The 17,500-nt window shown below is 39.9% G+C and overlaps 1 protein-coding gene across 6 annotated transcripts in view; it reads right to left on the reverse strand.

Annotated features, from left to right (window-relative positions):
- The window catches only part of LOC147029847 (protein TANC1-like), a 419,064-nt gene that overhangs the window by 148,532 nt on the left and 253,032 nt on the right, over positions 1-17,500 (reverse strand). For all 6 annotated transcript variants that reach the window (XM_085873244.1, XM_085873249.1, XM_085873243.1 and 3 more), the window contains 2 exons: positions 17,347-17,472; positions 14,023-14,304 (listed from right to left, as the gene is read on the reverse strand). In XM_085873244.1, coding sequence (XP_085729370.1) covers positions 14,023-14,304; positions 17,347-17,472 — 408 coding nt within the window. The remainder of the gene's footprint in view (positions 1-14,022; positions 14,305-17,346; positions 17,473-17,500) is intronic.

A 17,500-nucleotide genomic window follows, 5' to 3' on the forward strand; every position in this document is an offset into this window, starting at 1 on the left:
TAGAAAGAGAGTAGGGATAATCTCTATAGAGAGGAGGAAATTCTTAGGAAATGCCCCACTGAGTACAGTGAGAAAGGCGACGTCATTGTCGTGACATCGCTGGTACCCGGAGGGCCACGGAAAGTGACGGTACTTCCCCCAATACAAGCTCAGTGGCTGTGCTGCGTCTTGTTTATTCATCAATGTCTATTTGAGTGAGAAGTGTGTGTGGCAGCTTCCCTACGAGCCTTAGATACTGTTAAAAGAAAAAGACATGCTTACAACAAGTTTTATGACAATTTTCCCCTTCAAGTTGTTGGTCGATTTATCGCATTCTTCCATACGGATCTATCCATTGTGTCAGTTTCATGCAAACCGAACCATTCCATATCTTTCTCAATGACCATTTCAATCAACTTATTTTTAAGGTGTTCTCTCTGCTTTCTTCTTTCTACCACAATAGCTTTGTTGCTTTTTCTTTACAGCTTCATCATTTGACCTTTTTACACATGTAAATGAACATACCATTTTTTTCTTCCTAAATTATTAACCTCTGCCATCGAAGATGGACGGAGGTTACTGTTTTCACCCCTGTCTGTTTGTTACTTATATTACGAAATCTAAAGATTTCGTAAGTATATTGATCACTTCCGTTTCTGTTTGTTTGTTTGTGTTTGTTTGTGTGTTTGTTTGTTTGTTTGTTTGTAGGCACGATAACTCGAGAACGGAAGAAGCTACCAATGTCAAATTACACAACGTGATTCAGGAGGGTGATGGCTCGCGCTGATTAGATTTTGGTCAAAATCGGTCAAAGGTCAAGGTTACAGTGAGGTCAAACATAATTCCGTAAATTAATATGGAGGAATGGAGTATTTTTGCTTCGCTCGACGTTACGAGTTCGTTTTAACTTCGATTTTAATTTTGTCTTCGGTTTTTGCGATCGCTTAAGACGCTTAAAACTCGGTTGTCGAAATTCTGGTAAAAATCGGATGTTTTGGAGATGTTTTAAGAATGTATAAAAAATATTTCACTCGACGCGTCACGGGTTGTCCAATGATGCAGTGCGCTCGAGCAGACGCGTCATTGAGTCACGTTAAGGTTTTCCGTGTGCGCTGACGGTGTTTTCGATAAAGATGGTGTTTAAAAGTCATTTTTTTTTATCCCAATAAAGGTTATCGTCGCATGCCTGACTCGCTGAGCCGTCGGATTATGTAAAGATTGTTGGTGGATGGCCGAATATTACGGTTTTGTGACTTTGATAAAATAATATTGAATAATTGCGTGGAGAAATGGAGATTTTTGCTTCGCTCGACATAACGAGTTCGTTTTAACTTCGATTTTAATTTTGTCTTCGGTTTTTGCGATCGCTTGGGACGCTTAAAACTGGGTTGTCGAAATTCTGGTAAAAATCAGATGTTTTGCAGACGTTTTAAGATTGTATAAAAAATATTTCACTCTATGCGTCACGGGTCATCTCATGATGCAGTGCGCTCGAGCAGCTGCGTCATTGAGTCACGTTAATGTTTTCCGTGTGCGCGCTGACGGTGTTTTCGATAAAGATGGTGTTTAAAAGTCATTTTTTATCCCAATAAAGGTTATCGTCGCATGAGCCGTCGGATTATGTAAAGATTGTTGGTGGATGGTCAAATATTACGGTTTTGTGACTTTTATAAAAATAATATAAAATAATTGCGTGGAGAAATGGAGATTTATGCTTTGGTCGACGTTACGATTTTTGATGGTTTGGTACAGAATCATCGTAGAAACTTCTGGTTTGCGTCGCTACCTTCGCTGGAGACAGATTTTATTCGACAAGGTCAGAGGTCAAGTTGACGATTTCGTAAGTACCAGTCTATGACTGCTTGTTTGTTTGTTTGTGAACAGTATTACGGAAAAACTCCTCGACGGATTTCAACGAAACTTGGTGGGGGGATTACGTATGGTCCAAGGACCATGCCATTAGATTTTGGACTTGGTCCAAAGTCCAATATGGTGGCCATTTTGAAAAAATATTTGAATTTTTGTTTTTGCATTTCTACATGTTTTAAGTGATTTCCAACCAAAAAAAAAAATTGTAAGAGAAAAAAAAGAAAAAAAAAAACAGAAAATTTTGCAACTTTTTTCAACAAAATTTCGATTTTTTTTCCCATTTCTACATGTTATAAGTGATTTCCAACAAAAAACATGCCAAAATTATAATTGTGGCTGATTTTGGAACTTCAGGTGGATATACATACGTAAAATCAATTTCTGTCTCAAGGAATCTAGTTATGACGAATGAATTGAATATGTAAAAGTTAAAAGTAAAAGGGAAAGTTGCAAACTATAACTCTGTGAGCACTGTTGACGTCAAATTGAATGAATAGGATATCAGGTTCACTCGAGTGACCTCACAGTATTGGTGGCGGAGGTTTTGCACTCTACCGAGTGCTCCCCCTCTCGTTCTTCATTTGTATTTATTTTTATATTAATCTCTTCTTGACTGAGAATTGAATTCTTTCTTTCAGAGACGATCCTTTCATCGGTCCATCAAATCAATCTAATCTCTTCTCTTTCCATATTTTCAATATATTTGATCCACATTGCCCACGTTTTGCTTTCATACATCAATGCCTCTGAAACTTTATAAACTAACGTTTACAGATAATGGAAAGGAATGTTTCTGTGCTTCATGATGATGTCACCTCACCTCCACTTATTCCAGGCTCACTTTATTCTCGATCGAACACCGAATTACACTCATGATGCATCTCATGTCTCCAAGGGTACAGAAGCTTTCATCCTTTTCTAAATTAAATTCTGAGCTCAGAAACATTTCTTTTTCTTCTTCATCTTTTGCCTGAATATAATGATCTCACCTCTTTTACAACATATGAAAATCCCAGCCTTTGACACACAATTTCCTGTGACATTACTTGTCTTGTGACACAATCTATAACACACCCTACTTTGAATCACATTCCATCCAACTCCTTTTCTGCACATTGAACAAGACTGTCCTCAACTTTTCTTTCCTTTCTCCTTCTTCGCCACTCACTTATTATATAACCTTCGTTTTATTAATGTTAACATGTAAATATTTGTTCAATATTGCACTTTTCTATTTTTTTTAAACATCTATTTTATTTCTTTTTCACTTTCAGCATTCAATACTACCTAAATCCAGGCTCACTGCTCAACTCCACTCATTTGTTCCTCTTTTTTCCCACCTGCGCAATCAATTTACACATCCTCTTCAATCTCATTCTTCCCTCCAGGTCTTCAAGACAGCTAGTCACTGCCATCTCAGATCGTCCCCAATGCATAACCATTATCTTTTCTACCCTCATTAACCCCAATCCCCTGACCACCACCACCCCAATCCCTCCTCCTTCCAAATTTCCAGTTTTCCCTTTGAGGAGTTTCCATCTGTATCCATATTGTCCACCCCATGCATCCTCTCCTGCCCCCCCTTTTCCCCCCAAACCCATTGTGTGTCTGCCTCTCCCTGTCTTGGCCTTCGGCTCTGCTGTTGGTGTTTCACCCCTCTCTGCTGTTCCTTTTGTCCTGTTTCATCCTCATCTGTTCAGTGTACTAATACAAGCTCTTGCATGAGCCTCGACTATGCATACAAAAATATATTTATAGACCAAGTCATCAATGTACAATAACTCAAAGAAACCTTTGATTCGTCATCAATTTTTCCATAATTAATATAAACAGTAGAGGACTTAAAACTGATCCCGGGTGTAATCCTACCTTGACTTCAAACGTTTCAGTACATCCCAAGTTGGTGCTTACTGTAGTTCTCGATTTATTTTATTCCCATGACTACTTTTATCATTCCTTCAGGCATGAGCTGCCTTCTGACAGCCATTCAACAACTGCTCTTGATACTTGAAGTGATGCTTTCTCTACGGCAACAAAACATGACAGTTTCCTTCTTTTAGCCAAACACTTGTCTTGGCCTTGTCTCAAAATAAATATCACTTTCGTTATTCTTCTACTTCTTGGCAAACTAAACTAAACTTGTTATTGGCTATTGTACACCGCTCCTTCCCAATTCCATATCCAGGCAATGCATGACGTCATCGCCAGGTGCCGAAGGGAGTACTGAGTTTTCACTCCGTTTGTTTGTTTTCTTGTTTGTCTGGGCAATATCTCAGTCATCCTTTGAGCCAGGAAGCTGAAATTTGGGGACAAAAGTGAAGATGTACTTTGGCAAAAACATTGTTTTTTTATTTTATAATTAATCAATTGATTGATTAATTACTTAATTATTATCGATTTATTTATTACTCAATTATTTTATTTCGCATTCTGGCAATATCTCAGGCATATTTTGAGTGAGGAAGCCGATATTTGCACATGACAGTGACCAAGTGATTTGGCTATAAAGTGTATTTTTTGACTTATTGATTAATTAAATAATCGATTTATTATTCACTTTGGATGAATTACTTAATTTTCAAAAAGTTACAGATTCGGATGAAACAGTGGTGGTTTCGGTACGCGATTCGGCAATTGATTGAGAAATTAAATATTTTATGATTATTATTTATTTATTTTCATATGCAATTAATGAATCAATTATTGTACACCGCTCCCTCCCAATTCCGACTCCATGTGCTGCAAGGCAGTATGGCCGGGCACCTTTGGCGCCCCGGTGATGCCACGTGCTGGAGGATTTGTCGTTTGTTTATTTGGCATGGGTGCAATGTACTTTGAATGTGCCGCTACTTGTATTAACTACTTTTTGTAGTCTTTTTTCAATCACCTTTTCAAAAACTATCAATATTTGCTAATTATTTTATCTCTTCTGTAAGATGAACAAAATAAAGGTTTCCCTTCATCTTGCACAAGGGTACAACAGTGCTATTTTCTTGAAGTAGGCATTGAGGGCACACATATGCAATACTTATACCATTTCCATTCACCATATCCGAATCCGCCATGGTCACAGTTATTTCTAATTTGTTTCTCAGTGGCATGTCTGTTCAAATCTCTACCTGTAATCACTTCTCTGAAGCTTATTACTTGAACCAAGGCTTCAAGTTATGTTTGGTATGTTTATTATGAATACACTATATCTTTTCCTGAAAGGCAGCAGCAATTGCTTGGCTAGTGAGAGACTAAGTAAGTGGAAAAGGACTTCAGACCACAGGAAGAAGATTATAAATGAAAAAACAACAACAAATCTTTGGTGTGTTGAGGTCTTGCTTTCAATCAAGCTGTGTTAATACAAAGCTTTGATTTGTAAAGTGAATTGGTGTAAGGGACCATGGCTGTTTCGAATGTCAGGTTGTTAGCGAGTGAATGAGATTTATTGTATTTTCTATTACAATCTGTGACATGTTATTTTTAGAGAATACAAATCAGACATGAACCAGAGAGAACGGTTGCCAGTTTTGGGGAATAGAGTAATAAACAGAGCAAATAGATCAAGGATATTTGAAAGTGTCTAGTTTTATATGAAGACCAATTGTTCGAGGTTCATCAGGGTGATGAGAAGCTAGAATTGAATTCGATACTTTCTTGCTGAAGTGTTGAATATGGAGTTAGTGATGTCATGGACTTCAATGGATGTGAAAATTTCAGCAAAGGAAAACAGTGAAAAATGAATTTTTTTTTTTTTAAAAAAAGGGGGAAGCACAGTATTCACCTGGGTGTGACAATCCCACATGAAAAAATTCCAACAATGTCTTCCAAAACCAGTACAATCTCACATGACAATCTCTTCGTTGGAACAAGCACTGCCAGAATATTGCACACAAGGCAAACTGCACTATTGGACTTCTGCACAGAACTTTGTCTCCTTGCTCTCAGGAAGTGAAAATAAGAACCTACCAAGCTCTAGTACACATTCACCTAGAATACAGTGCTTGGAACCTTTATACTGGTTCAGCCACAAATGCCATGAGCAAGTACAGATATCTAGCGCCCACTTTTTCATCCGGTGAACCATCAAAACCTCAATGCTGGTTTCAAATTTGGGATGAGACTTTAGATTGACCTCGACTTCTGGCACAATGCACAATGTCTTACAAAACCAGTACAACCCAGTTAACGTTTTATTTCCAACCGTTATTATACCTGCCACATTCTTCAGGAGATATGACCATCAACTCAAATATCTCAGACCTGGAACTACAATTGATTCTTTCAACTTTTCATTCTTCTCAAGAACGATCAGTTCCCATGCACAGCTGTCATTGCACCATCTATTGCAGACTTTCAGGAGTTAGCTCTACAGTGGCCACAAGGTTATGATGCAAGCCGTTAGAATTTAGTTAGAATTTATCTGTATGCTTCCCTCCATTCTCCACACAAATTGGAATTTTTCTCCATGTTCTTCTGGACATCTTCCATGTTGAGGGTTGGAGGTAATAAAAGCCACCCCTGACAGCTGTTTTGAGTACAGAGTGAGTACCGAGAAAGGTGCAACCATCTGTTGGCTCCAGGATTATTTAAATTAAAAAAAGTGGATCATTAAAGGTATGGCAAAAATATAATTTTTGGCTTTTAACTCTAACAACAATTTTTGGGTTTTACTTGCTCATCCTTCTTTTCACTCGTCAATTCTCCACTTTGCACTATCGGTCATTGATGCCATCTGAGTACCTTCCCAGGATAGCTTTCTGTGAGAGCTCCTAAAGGCAATTGCTATGACAAGATAAGAGAAAATCATTGCCAGTATGTAAAAAAAAACAAACAAAAAAAGGAATTATCTTTAAGGCACTAAAAAAGGAAGTACCTAAACATCAACGCCAGTCTCAAAATGCCAGTCGTCAACAATCGACATTGCGGAGTAAAATTTATTCCAAAGAACCACCATGAACATGGGTGTGACAGAGAATGAGTGGCAGCAAATTGGAAATATCCATCATGCAATCGGATAAATGTTTGTTAAAGTGAATCATGGAGGTGTTCAGCATGGGTATTAAAAACCCATACAATCAGTATGTTTGGAGGACAAACAAGTAAAGTTGACAAGAAATCATATGAAACCACCAAGAAACAAAACATGTCGTTTTAAACTTCTGTAAATGATTGTTATTTCATAGATGAACCAAAACCAATACGCAAAATTGTTTGAAGGAAAAATGTCGATTAATGGAGTCAATATGTGTGTTGAAAGAGTCTATTTGGACAGACTCTTTGGCCATACTCTTGGGCAATGAGAAAAGTGAAACCTGCACAGTTATTTCAGCGTCCATTGTTGTATCAACAGGTAAGAGCCATATTTATGTTCGACAGCAAATCCACATCCATGTCAGAAATTTGCTCATGAAGGGCGAGGGCCTGGGCAGTGGTAAGAGAATGTGTCAAAAAAGGAGCGACTCAGATTTGACGATTTGTGAGAAAATGGGAGAATGTTGACTTACTGCATGACGGGAAGGTGAGTTCAACTCAGAATGTGATTGGACAGCGTCGCATAGGAAACAATGATCACATCCAGGAGGAAACTTTTGGTCGAACAGAGCTCATTGCAGACAAAAACCAGAAACAATATTTGGAATTGAAAACTTGCTGGGATAAATAACGTTCATTAAATGCAGATGTAAAACGGATTTTTTAATTTTAGACCAAACTTTATAAGCCTGCCAGGCAACAAAGGCTGTTACATATTAAAATACCAACGGCTGCCATGGTGCATAAAATCCTCTGTAATCAATTCCTTATTTGGCATTGTCAGATTGAGGCTTTGCGGGCAGGGCATTGCATCACAAATTGTGCCGTCCATCAGATGGACGTTAAACTGCATTATTTAGTGGATGGTAAAGAACTCGCATTGTCATTCACTTCGAGAAGGCAAGGTATTGCTGCCACCCTGAATAAGTTCCAAAAGCCTGTCCTAACCAGCTCCAGTCGAACACGAGGTCTGGCCTGCCAAATCGTGAAAGACTTGAGCCAACTTACCTCAAAGTAACCGGTATTACAATTAAGAGAAGAAGTAGGTCTTTCTCCGACACATCTCCTTTCAACACTTGCAAATTAATTGTGGATGGTGTATTAATATGTCAGGTTGGTTGATTTTGAACACTGGAGGCCGTGTACCTTATAATGCATCTGGAACTTTAAACCTCCAGAAGTATTTGCATGAGCACTTCTCCTTAAAAACTGAGTGTTTCATCACACTCGTGATGGTATTCACACAGTTACTACTTCATCCTACATCAAGTTGTCAACATCACCACAACTGGTCGTACACAAAGGTTTTCTCATTGCCACATATATGTATATATATATATATATATATATATATATATATATATATATATATATATATATATATATATATATATATATATATATATATATATATATATATATATACATACCCAAAATTAGTTAATATATACAGTATGTGGCTTGTTTTAACAGAAAAATGGTTCATATGGCAACAAGACAAAACCGCAGATAATGAAAATACCATGTGTGAAAATGACACAAACCTTCAGGGAATGCTTCACTCTCCTTTGTAAAATAACTAGTACGTGCCCGTACGTGCAAACCAAAAAAAAAATTAAAAATACCACACAGGCCGTTCCTTCGCTCTCGTAAACGACAACTGGATTGGGGCATTGTGTTTATCTATAAATGCGCATAAGAAATCGAGAAAATATTCCAATACAGTAAGTCATCACTATCCAAAAGTGGTGTGTGCCCGTACGGAATGTTCACATGTATTCCACGAATTATCGCTTTCATTGAAGTAACAACTGCTGTGATACTTACACACACAGAGTTAATTAAAATCCAAATTAAAATCAAGTTTACCTCCCTGTCTTTGCTTGCCATGACATTCGCTGCCATTGACCATTGCCACTCCTACACCACGGTAACTAAATGGCGCCCTTTCCCCATCAGCCACGCCTATGCAGCAACGTGTCTTGTCATTGGTTTGGTAAATAAATGGCCGCAGCAACGTGTCTTGTTATTGGTTTGGTAAATAAATGGCCATAACTTGGGAAGCACTTGTCAAATTAATATCAAACCTTGAAAAGGCACATACTCAGGTCCCCAGCAATATACCTGGCAAGTTTCAATTAGATCGGACTAGTGGTTGTCGAGAAACAGCGGTCACAGACACACACTGACACACACACACAGACAGACAGACAGACAGACAGACAGACGGAGACAGAGAGAGACAGAGAGACAGAGAGAGACAGAGAGAGACAGAGAGACAGAGAGAGACAGAGAGACAGAGAGAGACAGAGAGACAGACACACACACTGAGATTGCTGGAATTATAGATAGATAATAAATAAATAAAAATTGATATCTTTGGCGCTTCCCTCAAAGCTATAGGAATTTAATAAAGTAGACTGTGTCACAATCGATACGGGTTTCATTCACTATCGTTCGGTGCACTATATACAGCACTCTTCCTCTTCACACAACTTACCCGTTTCACTCCCTAAGGCCTAAACAGTGCATTAATGCAAAGGACTGTGCAGGTGGTTGTTCAGACAGTTAATATTCTCGGCTTTTCCAGTAACTTCCTCAACTGCCATGTTTCTTTTCTCCTGTGTTTATAAAGTACATATTAACGGATACACTGAATAAACACTGATAATTGAGTGAAACAAAAAATAATAATCGGCCAGTCCCATTTAAATATTTTGATTGTTTTTTTTTTTTTTAATCAACAAAGCAGGATTGACAAGTTTGTTAATGAAGAAATTTAAGGGCCTGTAGTTTCCAGTCACATATACCTGTTCTCTTTAAGCAGGAATTTGGATGGAGCACTAAAGTATGAACCTATATTTCAGCATCCAGAAACACCCGCTCCCTTTGCGATCATGGGCAAAACATCCCTCCCCTCCTCCCCTCCCCCCACCCCAATCCCCATGTCATTTGTGCCCATGATCTGATCTTGGGTACTACCAACACGGTGGCAAAATTTGGTGGTGATCAGGCAAGCCCTGTTTTTTTTCAATGATTTTCACACACACACACACACACACACACACACACACACACACACACACACACACACACACACACACACACACACACACACACACACACACACACACACACACACACTACACACACACACACACACACACACACACACACACACACACACACACACACACGTCATTCCATGTTAAATCATCAAAGAATCTGCCGTCATCTCTCCGATTTTTGTAAAACTTTGAGAACCAATTGGGACCAATGAAAAACGGCAAGAACTCAAATATTTTTGCTAACAGCCTCTTAATTAGTGAGATACAGACTAACGAACTTTGGACTAATTAGCACGACATCACAAATTCAAATGGCCATATCTCTAAAAGTATAACACCTAGAGAGCTGGTTTTGGTGTCATTTTAAAGGTATTTTCATGCCCTATGAATTTGTTTGGGCAACATTTTCCTACCTCCAACCACAAAAAAGTTATCACAAAATATAAACTTCAATCGTGAATCCCCAAAAAATGTATCCTTCAAATTTCCTCAAATTCATCCCAGAGGTACCTTATGATGTCAAGAAGCTTGCACATAAATTTTGTGATGGGCACTCCTATAGTTTCTGAGATATGAGCAATAATGTACATGTACGTATGGCATATAGGTTCGAAAATCAGCATTTGTAATGTATTATACAATCAATAAGTGAGTTCAAGTACACAGTGTTCACTAACCTGACTTAGGCTTTCAATTTCCTCTTCAATGCAGCAACAGCAGCACTTGTTTCTTCCCCTCAGGCCCAGTTGAAAATGAAAGTATATGATACTTCAAAGCAATTGATGGTCGTTCCCTGTGTTCCCTGTCATGGCTAGGTTAGAATGATTGTATAATACATTACAAATGCTGATTTTCGAACCTATATGCCATACGTACATGTACATTATTGCTCATATCTCAGAAACTATTGGAGTGCCCATCATAAAACTTATGCGGAAGCTTCTTGCCATCATAAGGTACCTCTGGGATGAATTTGAGGAAATTTTAAGGATACATTTTTTGGGGATTCACGATTGAAGTTTATATTTTGTGATAACTTTTTTGTGGTTGGAGGTAGGAAAATGTTGCCCAGACAAATTCATAGGGCATGAAAATACCTTTAAAATGACACCAAAACCAGCTCTCTAGGTGTTATACTTTTAGAAATATGGCCATTTGAATTCGCGACGTCGTGCTAATTAGTCCAAAGTTCGTTAGTCTGTATCTCACTAATTAAGAGGCTGTTAGCAAAAATATTTGAGTTCTTGCCGTTTTTCATGGGTCCCAATTGGTTCCCAAAGTTTTACAAAAATATGAGAGATGATGGCAGATTCTTTGATGATTTGACATGGAATGACCCACACCGAAGGTGGACGGAGGTTATGTTTTCACCATTCTTTGTCTGCGAGCACGATATCTCAAAAAGTTGTTGACAGATTCGATTGAAACTTGGTGAACAAGCTGGGTGTGTGACAAGGAAGAAATGTATTGATTTTGGAAAAGATCCAGATTCTTATTCAGAATTTTTTTAAGTGATTCTTCATCATTCAGTGATGGGACTAAAATGATATACAACACGAAATCTCGAACTGTTGTGGACGGATTTGGATGAAACGGGTGTGTGACAAAGAAAAATTGATTCAATTTCGGTGAATATCCGAATCTGGGTCTGGATATGCGAATTTATTAATTTTTTTTCAAATGATTCCTCACCATTGAGAGATTGGACAAAAACGATACATAGCATGATATTTCAAAACGTTGTGTACAAATTATGCCAAAACTAGATGGACAAGTTGGTTAGGTGACAAGAACAAGCCAATTAGATTTTGGTTCAGGTCCGGATTCAGATCCGGCCTGTCAATGGAATATAGGCCTAGTGTTGGCTTCACAGTTAAGGTGGCTGGCTGAAGATCTTAGGGTCTTGAGATAAAGCCCGTCCTACCGTTGAATTAACACCAGCTGGGTTGACTCTGCGCCATCCTTCCGAGGTCGACAAAATTAGTACCAGCTTACTGTTATCAGGGGACAATGCATCAGTAGCAGAGCCACCCACCCAAAATTGATGCAACAAAGCAGCCACAGGCTGCCGATGAATAAATAAATAAGTGGGATACAAAACATAAACTGTTCAGCCTGGCAGAGGTATGTGCTCTACTGAGTGCTGTTCTAGCTTAATATAGTAGGAGTGATGTAAGATTTGTTAAACAGCCACAAGCTAAATCAAGCAAGAAAAAACAATAAACTTTTCAGTCCGAGTTATCATCATATGTATGACTACATAAAACTTGTGCCCCCTCTGCAAAGCACCAGGACGACAGAATTAGGAAATATCCTTGCTCGTGAAGGCTTGCATTAAACCTCCCACCAGGAACATTCAAGCGCTTACGGAGTTGCTTTAATGCCTGTCCAGTCCTCAAGACAACCACTTCGCTCTCAAGGCCCAATAGCAGCGTTAAAGTCACGGACCATATTGACTGCGCCTCTGTGAATGTGATTTACCAAATCACGTACACTCTCTGCAAGAATATATACATCTGTGAAACTGGGCGAAGACTGGGTGGTCAATTCCATGAACACTTGCTCAATAGAAGAACAAAAAGCACAGACATCTCCAAGATGGTTGCTTGACACTTCAATCTTCCCAGACAATCGTTCAATCACAAAGCAGTCTCTGGTGTTTTCCCCCATTTCGGCACCATGGACAGTCGCAAGCACAAAGAGCAAAGCCTTATCTACAGGATCGACACATTGGCTCCCCACGGAATCAACGACTGCTTTACATTCATTTCGACCTCGAGTCTCATTCAAATTTTTCAATCCTTTTTATCAAACTTACCTACAAACTGTGTTGCCCAGGTTTAATTTTCGACTTAATTATGAACTATCAGATTCGTGATTCATAGGCAGGGTATTGAATCCCAAAGTGCACCGTCCCTTGGATGGACGTTAAACTGGGTGTCCCATTTGTCAGCATTAGCTGGTGGGTGTCAAAGACATAGTACTGTCATTTGTGAAGAGTAGATGAGTTATCACCAACACATTGGGAAAATTCCAAAATTCCTGTCCAAATCAACCGCAGTAGAATGTCAGGCCAGGGCAGCTGATTCATGATAAAACCTGAGCAAAACTTCTCCCTTTTCAAACACCACACGAAGGTGGTATTAATAGCTGCCATTAATAGCAGTAGTCGTCGTATAATTATTGAAGCTTGCAGTTGTATTCCCACTGCAAACAGGTAAAATGTTATCGAATTATTTACTCTACTTTGTTCAGTACTCTAATTGTTCAATCATTTTGCAAAGTGTCAACGAGCAATGGAGTGAGCCTTAAAAATTCCTATTCCTCCATCATCCTCATCATCATCATCATCATCAACTGTTACGATTGCCGAGAGACATATTGGTAGAGGCTGAGCACCTGCCATTTTTGGTGGAATGTATTGCCTTATCAACCAATTACATTTGAAGGATTACACAGACACATTACAAGAACGATCAATATGCATGTTTGATGGGAAATGCCAACAAATTAACGGAAATGGCCATCTGGCTCTAATTCAAGATGTGAGACATTTTAATAGTCTTTGCACTTGATTTGTATAAATCCGCTGCTAAAATAAACATTTGGAAATATTTCCATTTAAAACGAAGCTGCTTCAAAATGGGATCATTGACCAAACACCAGTGAAATCTAAATGAAGATTATGAATCTGAATCTCCCCCTCTCCCCATCTCTCCGAAAGCAGGCATTGCAGTGGTTGCTTTTCCTTTGCCTTCCCAGCAATAATCAGGACATGAATTACAAATAATTTGTTCAGGGTGTCAGTGATAACTAGTCCACAATTCACAAAAGGCACCGATGGATCTTGAACATCCCCAAAGTAATGCCAACAAGGACACCCAGCTTAATGGCCAATAGAGGGATGGGGCACACGACAAAATTGGAACCATTTTCTTTCGGAAAATATAAATATATTACATTTGGCTCACAGTAGTTATAAGACAACAAAAATGATGAAAAATGCAGATTAGCACTTAAGGTGTATTAGTCACTGCATAAAGTTCAATGATAAGCCACATCAAGGTTCTCAACAATGACTCACGGCGTGGTGTGGGTGATCCCCCACTAGATACGATCTGCCGCATGCGGTTTCCATGGCAGCTGAGAGCGACGAGACGCGAAATGATGGCCGTCTTCCCATAACCCACTTCTCCCAACACAACGGACCCGTGGTTGCACTCAGGGTCAGGGCCTGCCAGCTGGGTGCCGATCTCATGGAAGAGCCAGTCACGACCCACAAACACTGAGTCGGCCGTGACGCTCGGAACCTCAAACAGAAGGGGCTTGAGTACAGATTCGGGAGCTTGGTATGGTGAGAACCGCGCTGTTGGTGGTGGTAAGAAAAAAGAAGGCAACAGCATCAAGTGAATAAAATTAATTAAGCACAAAACCTGCTCCATGATTGAGAGGAAAAACAAACTGCTCAGAAAGTAATAGATTATAATTTTTTTACTATTTCAAAATTTCCAAATGTCTTCCTTCATTCAGGCCACAATCAATATTTTTACACATTGTGTTACTCTTCAAACCATAAACAAAAACAAAATAGAAAGCATCTGAAAATGCAAAGCTCATCCACTTTGTATTTGACTTCTTCTTCGTCCACATGCTAAACGGCACCATTGACCTTTTGACTAAATTATTAATTGGCCTTCTCCATATTCTCATAATAAAGCTTTGTTGAAAGTTTGATAACAAAACCTCAAGTGGTAATTAAAATTTCCAGTCAATTGGATGAAAATTCACAATTGCATGTGGCATTGGCCTTTGACCTTTCGATTAAATTATGAATTTGTCTTCTGCATATTCTCATAATAAAGCTTGGTTGAAAATTTGATGACAAAAGCTCAAGTGGTAAAAAAGTTACAGACAGACGGACGGACGGACGGACGGACGGACGCACGCACGCACGCACGCACGCACGCACGCACGCACGCACGCACGCACACACACACACACACACACCAAAACCCCGTCTCCCGCCACGCATGGGACGGGTTAACTATGGTGGTCTTCACATTGCAACATTTGCATTAGGCTATGTTATTAACCTCGGTCCAGCTATAAATGATCATCCTGGTGTCTGTCAGGCAGGGCGAAGCATCAGTGTGTGTGTGCCATCCTTAGGCTGGGCATTCAACCGGATGTTCCGTCTGCTAGCATTATGGGTGGACGTTAAAGATCCCACGGTATCCTTCACGAAGAGGAGGCGAGCTATCACAGGCACCTTGAACCAATTCCAAATTCCTGCCCTAACCTATAGGGTGCACTGCATCAGTAGCACGGCCACACTCCCAGCAATGGTGCAACCAGCAGCCACAGGCTGCACACTAAATGAATGAATGAGCTATGCTATGGACAAATTAAGTATATGTAGCAAGAGTGAGCTAGGAGTGTAATGACCAAGTAGATCAAGACAAATAAGTGTGAGCTTTGGGCCAAATACGAGGCCATCTCGTAATGCTTTGTGCAAAAATGGCAGAAAGTTTCATGACCTCAACTTCCTTTCCCCCAAACACATATTGCTTGCCTGCCATTTCCCTTCTCCCCCCCCCCATCCCCTCCCATGAATCCTATCCCTTTCTAAACCTACTTCCTCTTTTCTTCCTCATCACCCTCGTGCTCTCATACCTTCCCCATTCGCTCCGGTCTTCCTCCCACCTTTTCCTTTTCTCAATCTCATCTTCACAATTTACCGCCATCCCCTAATCCCATCGGTGTCTACATCATACAAGATTAGAGCTGACCTCTGTGTTGGCAAATATGAGTACATCACATATTGTCTCAGCGCAGAATGGCCGAACTGCAAGAATGACATTGAAATTGTGTACTACCACTGATGGCGACTTGTGTTAGGGTGTGAAGATCAATGTGCATCTCATAAGCATTTCTAAGGCTTAAACGATTTGTATATCAATTTCGTATTTAATGCCGAGAAATTGCATGCGAGTAAGCTCTCTGCAAGGACTTCCACTGCTGGAATAAGGAGCGATGGTTTTGTAGACATATTTTGGGCAGTGTATTTGTTCCGATAAAGTAAATCGTGCCATTGTGCTCGACTCCTCCGTCAAGAAAAAAAAATAGAATGGAGTCACTGAAATAGCTTGGAAGTTCAGTGCTGAGAATTCAAAGTAAGTCATAAAACACCCATTAAATAAAATGTAGCACAATAAAAGAAAGAAGATGATATCATGATCAAAAACGAGAGCAAAATGGACTCGATCTTTCAAATGTTAAAAAAAACACATTCCGTCTGCAATTTGCTCCTTGTCCAGTTCCCCTCTGCTACATTGTTGGCTTGGATATATCACTCCATTGGTCAGCTCTTAAACGAGCCTCGATTTCTGTATGAAGAAACAAACAATAAAATAAAACCGTTAGGTTCGCCTGTTCAGGATTCCCATCCGAAACCATGGCTCGTGATGCCAGGATCACAAGTTCAAATCCCATGGACCACATGTGCGATGATGGGTGAAACTAATGTTCATGCAAAAACAAACAATAAAAATATACCTTACATAGCTCAACTGTAACAATCAAATAATAAATGAGAGGAACAAAAAATATCTCATGGATATATTCTTTTATTGGATGCATTTGATATTTGAAAAGCTGTTTTCCATTATCATATCAAGGAAGAGCTGACAGGGAAGAAAAGCTTCCGGCTGTCAATCCATGGTAGTGGCCTATAATGCATTGCATGATATTTTTGAGATATTCTCCAAAAGCAAGAAAGCTATTTGACCAACCCATTTCAACTTCCTGGCAGAGGGGCTTCAACGTTGAGGCTATTTCACGGCCATTGGGCACTGAACTGCAACAGTGAGCAAACACCTTCACAATGAGTCTCCTGCTTCCAAACCTGTATGGCCACCGTGACCATGAGCATTTTGAACTAGTGCTTGCGCAGCAAACACAAGGCAATTTTAATACAGTTGCATCTTCTAATCCCAGAGGATTGTTCATCTGTGAAAAATGGTGCTGCATGCCAACGCAAGCAAAAGTGCATTTGTAGCAAGCGATGCAGCAAGCAGGGGTCAGCAAGAGCAGCAAACAAGAGAGAGAGAGAGAGACAGAGAGACAGACAGAGACAGAGAGAGACAGAGAGACACACACACAGAGACAGAGACACAGAGAGACAGAGACAGAGACAGAGACAGAGACAGAGACAGAGACAGAGACAGAGACAGAGACAGAGAGAGAGAGAGAGAGAGAGAGAGAGAGAGAGATAGAGAGAGAGAGAGAGAGAGAGAGAGAGAGAGAGAGAGAGAGAGCGAGAGAGAGAGAGAGAGAGAGAGAGAGAGAGAAGCCATTTGGGCTGCAATGAAATGGTAGTGGTGGGGGGAGGTGGGAATCCTATACATACCTCGCAGCTCCTGCTGAAGGCGCCCAGCCACGGCCTGTTGCCTCGGCATGCGGATCGATGTGCGGAGGGGAGTGCATCGCTGCTCATCCAAGTACGACAGATCTTCGAGCTTTGCTGTACTTGTGGCTATAATGGAGGACACACACATTTTTAT

This window comes from Eptatretus burgeri, chromosome 3, assembly GCF_056783735.1.
Source record: "Eptatretus burgeri isolate ZD-2024b chromosome 3, Ebu_testis_v1, whole genome shotgun sequence".
Classification (NCBI taxonomy): Eukaryota; Metazoa; Chordata; class Myxini; order Myxiniformes; family Myxinidae; genus Eptatretus; species Eptatretus burgeri.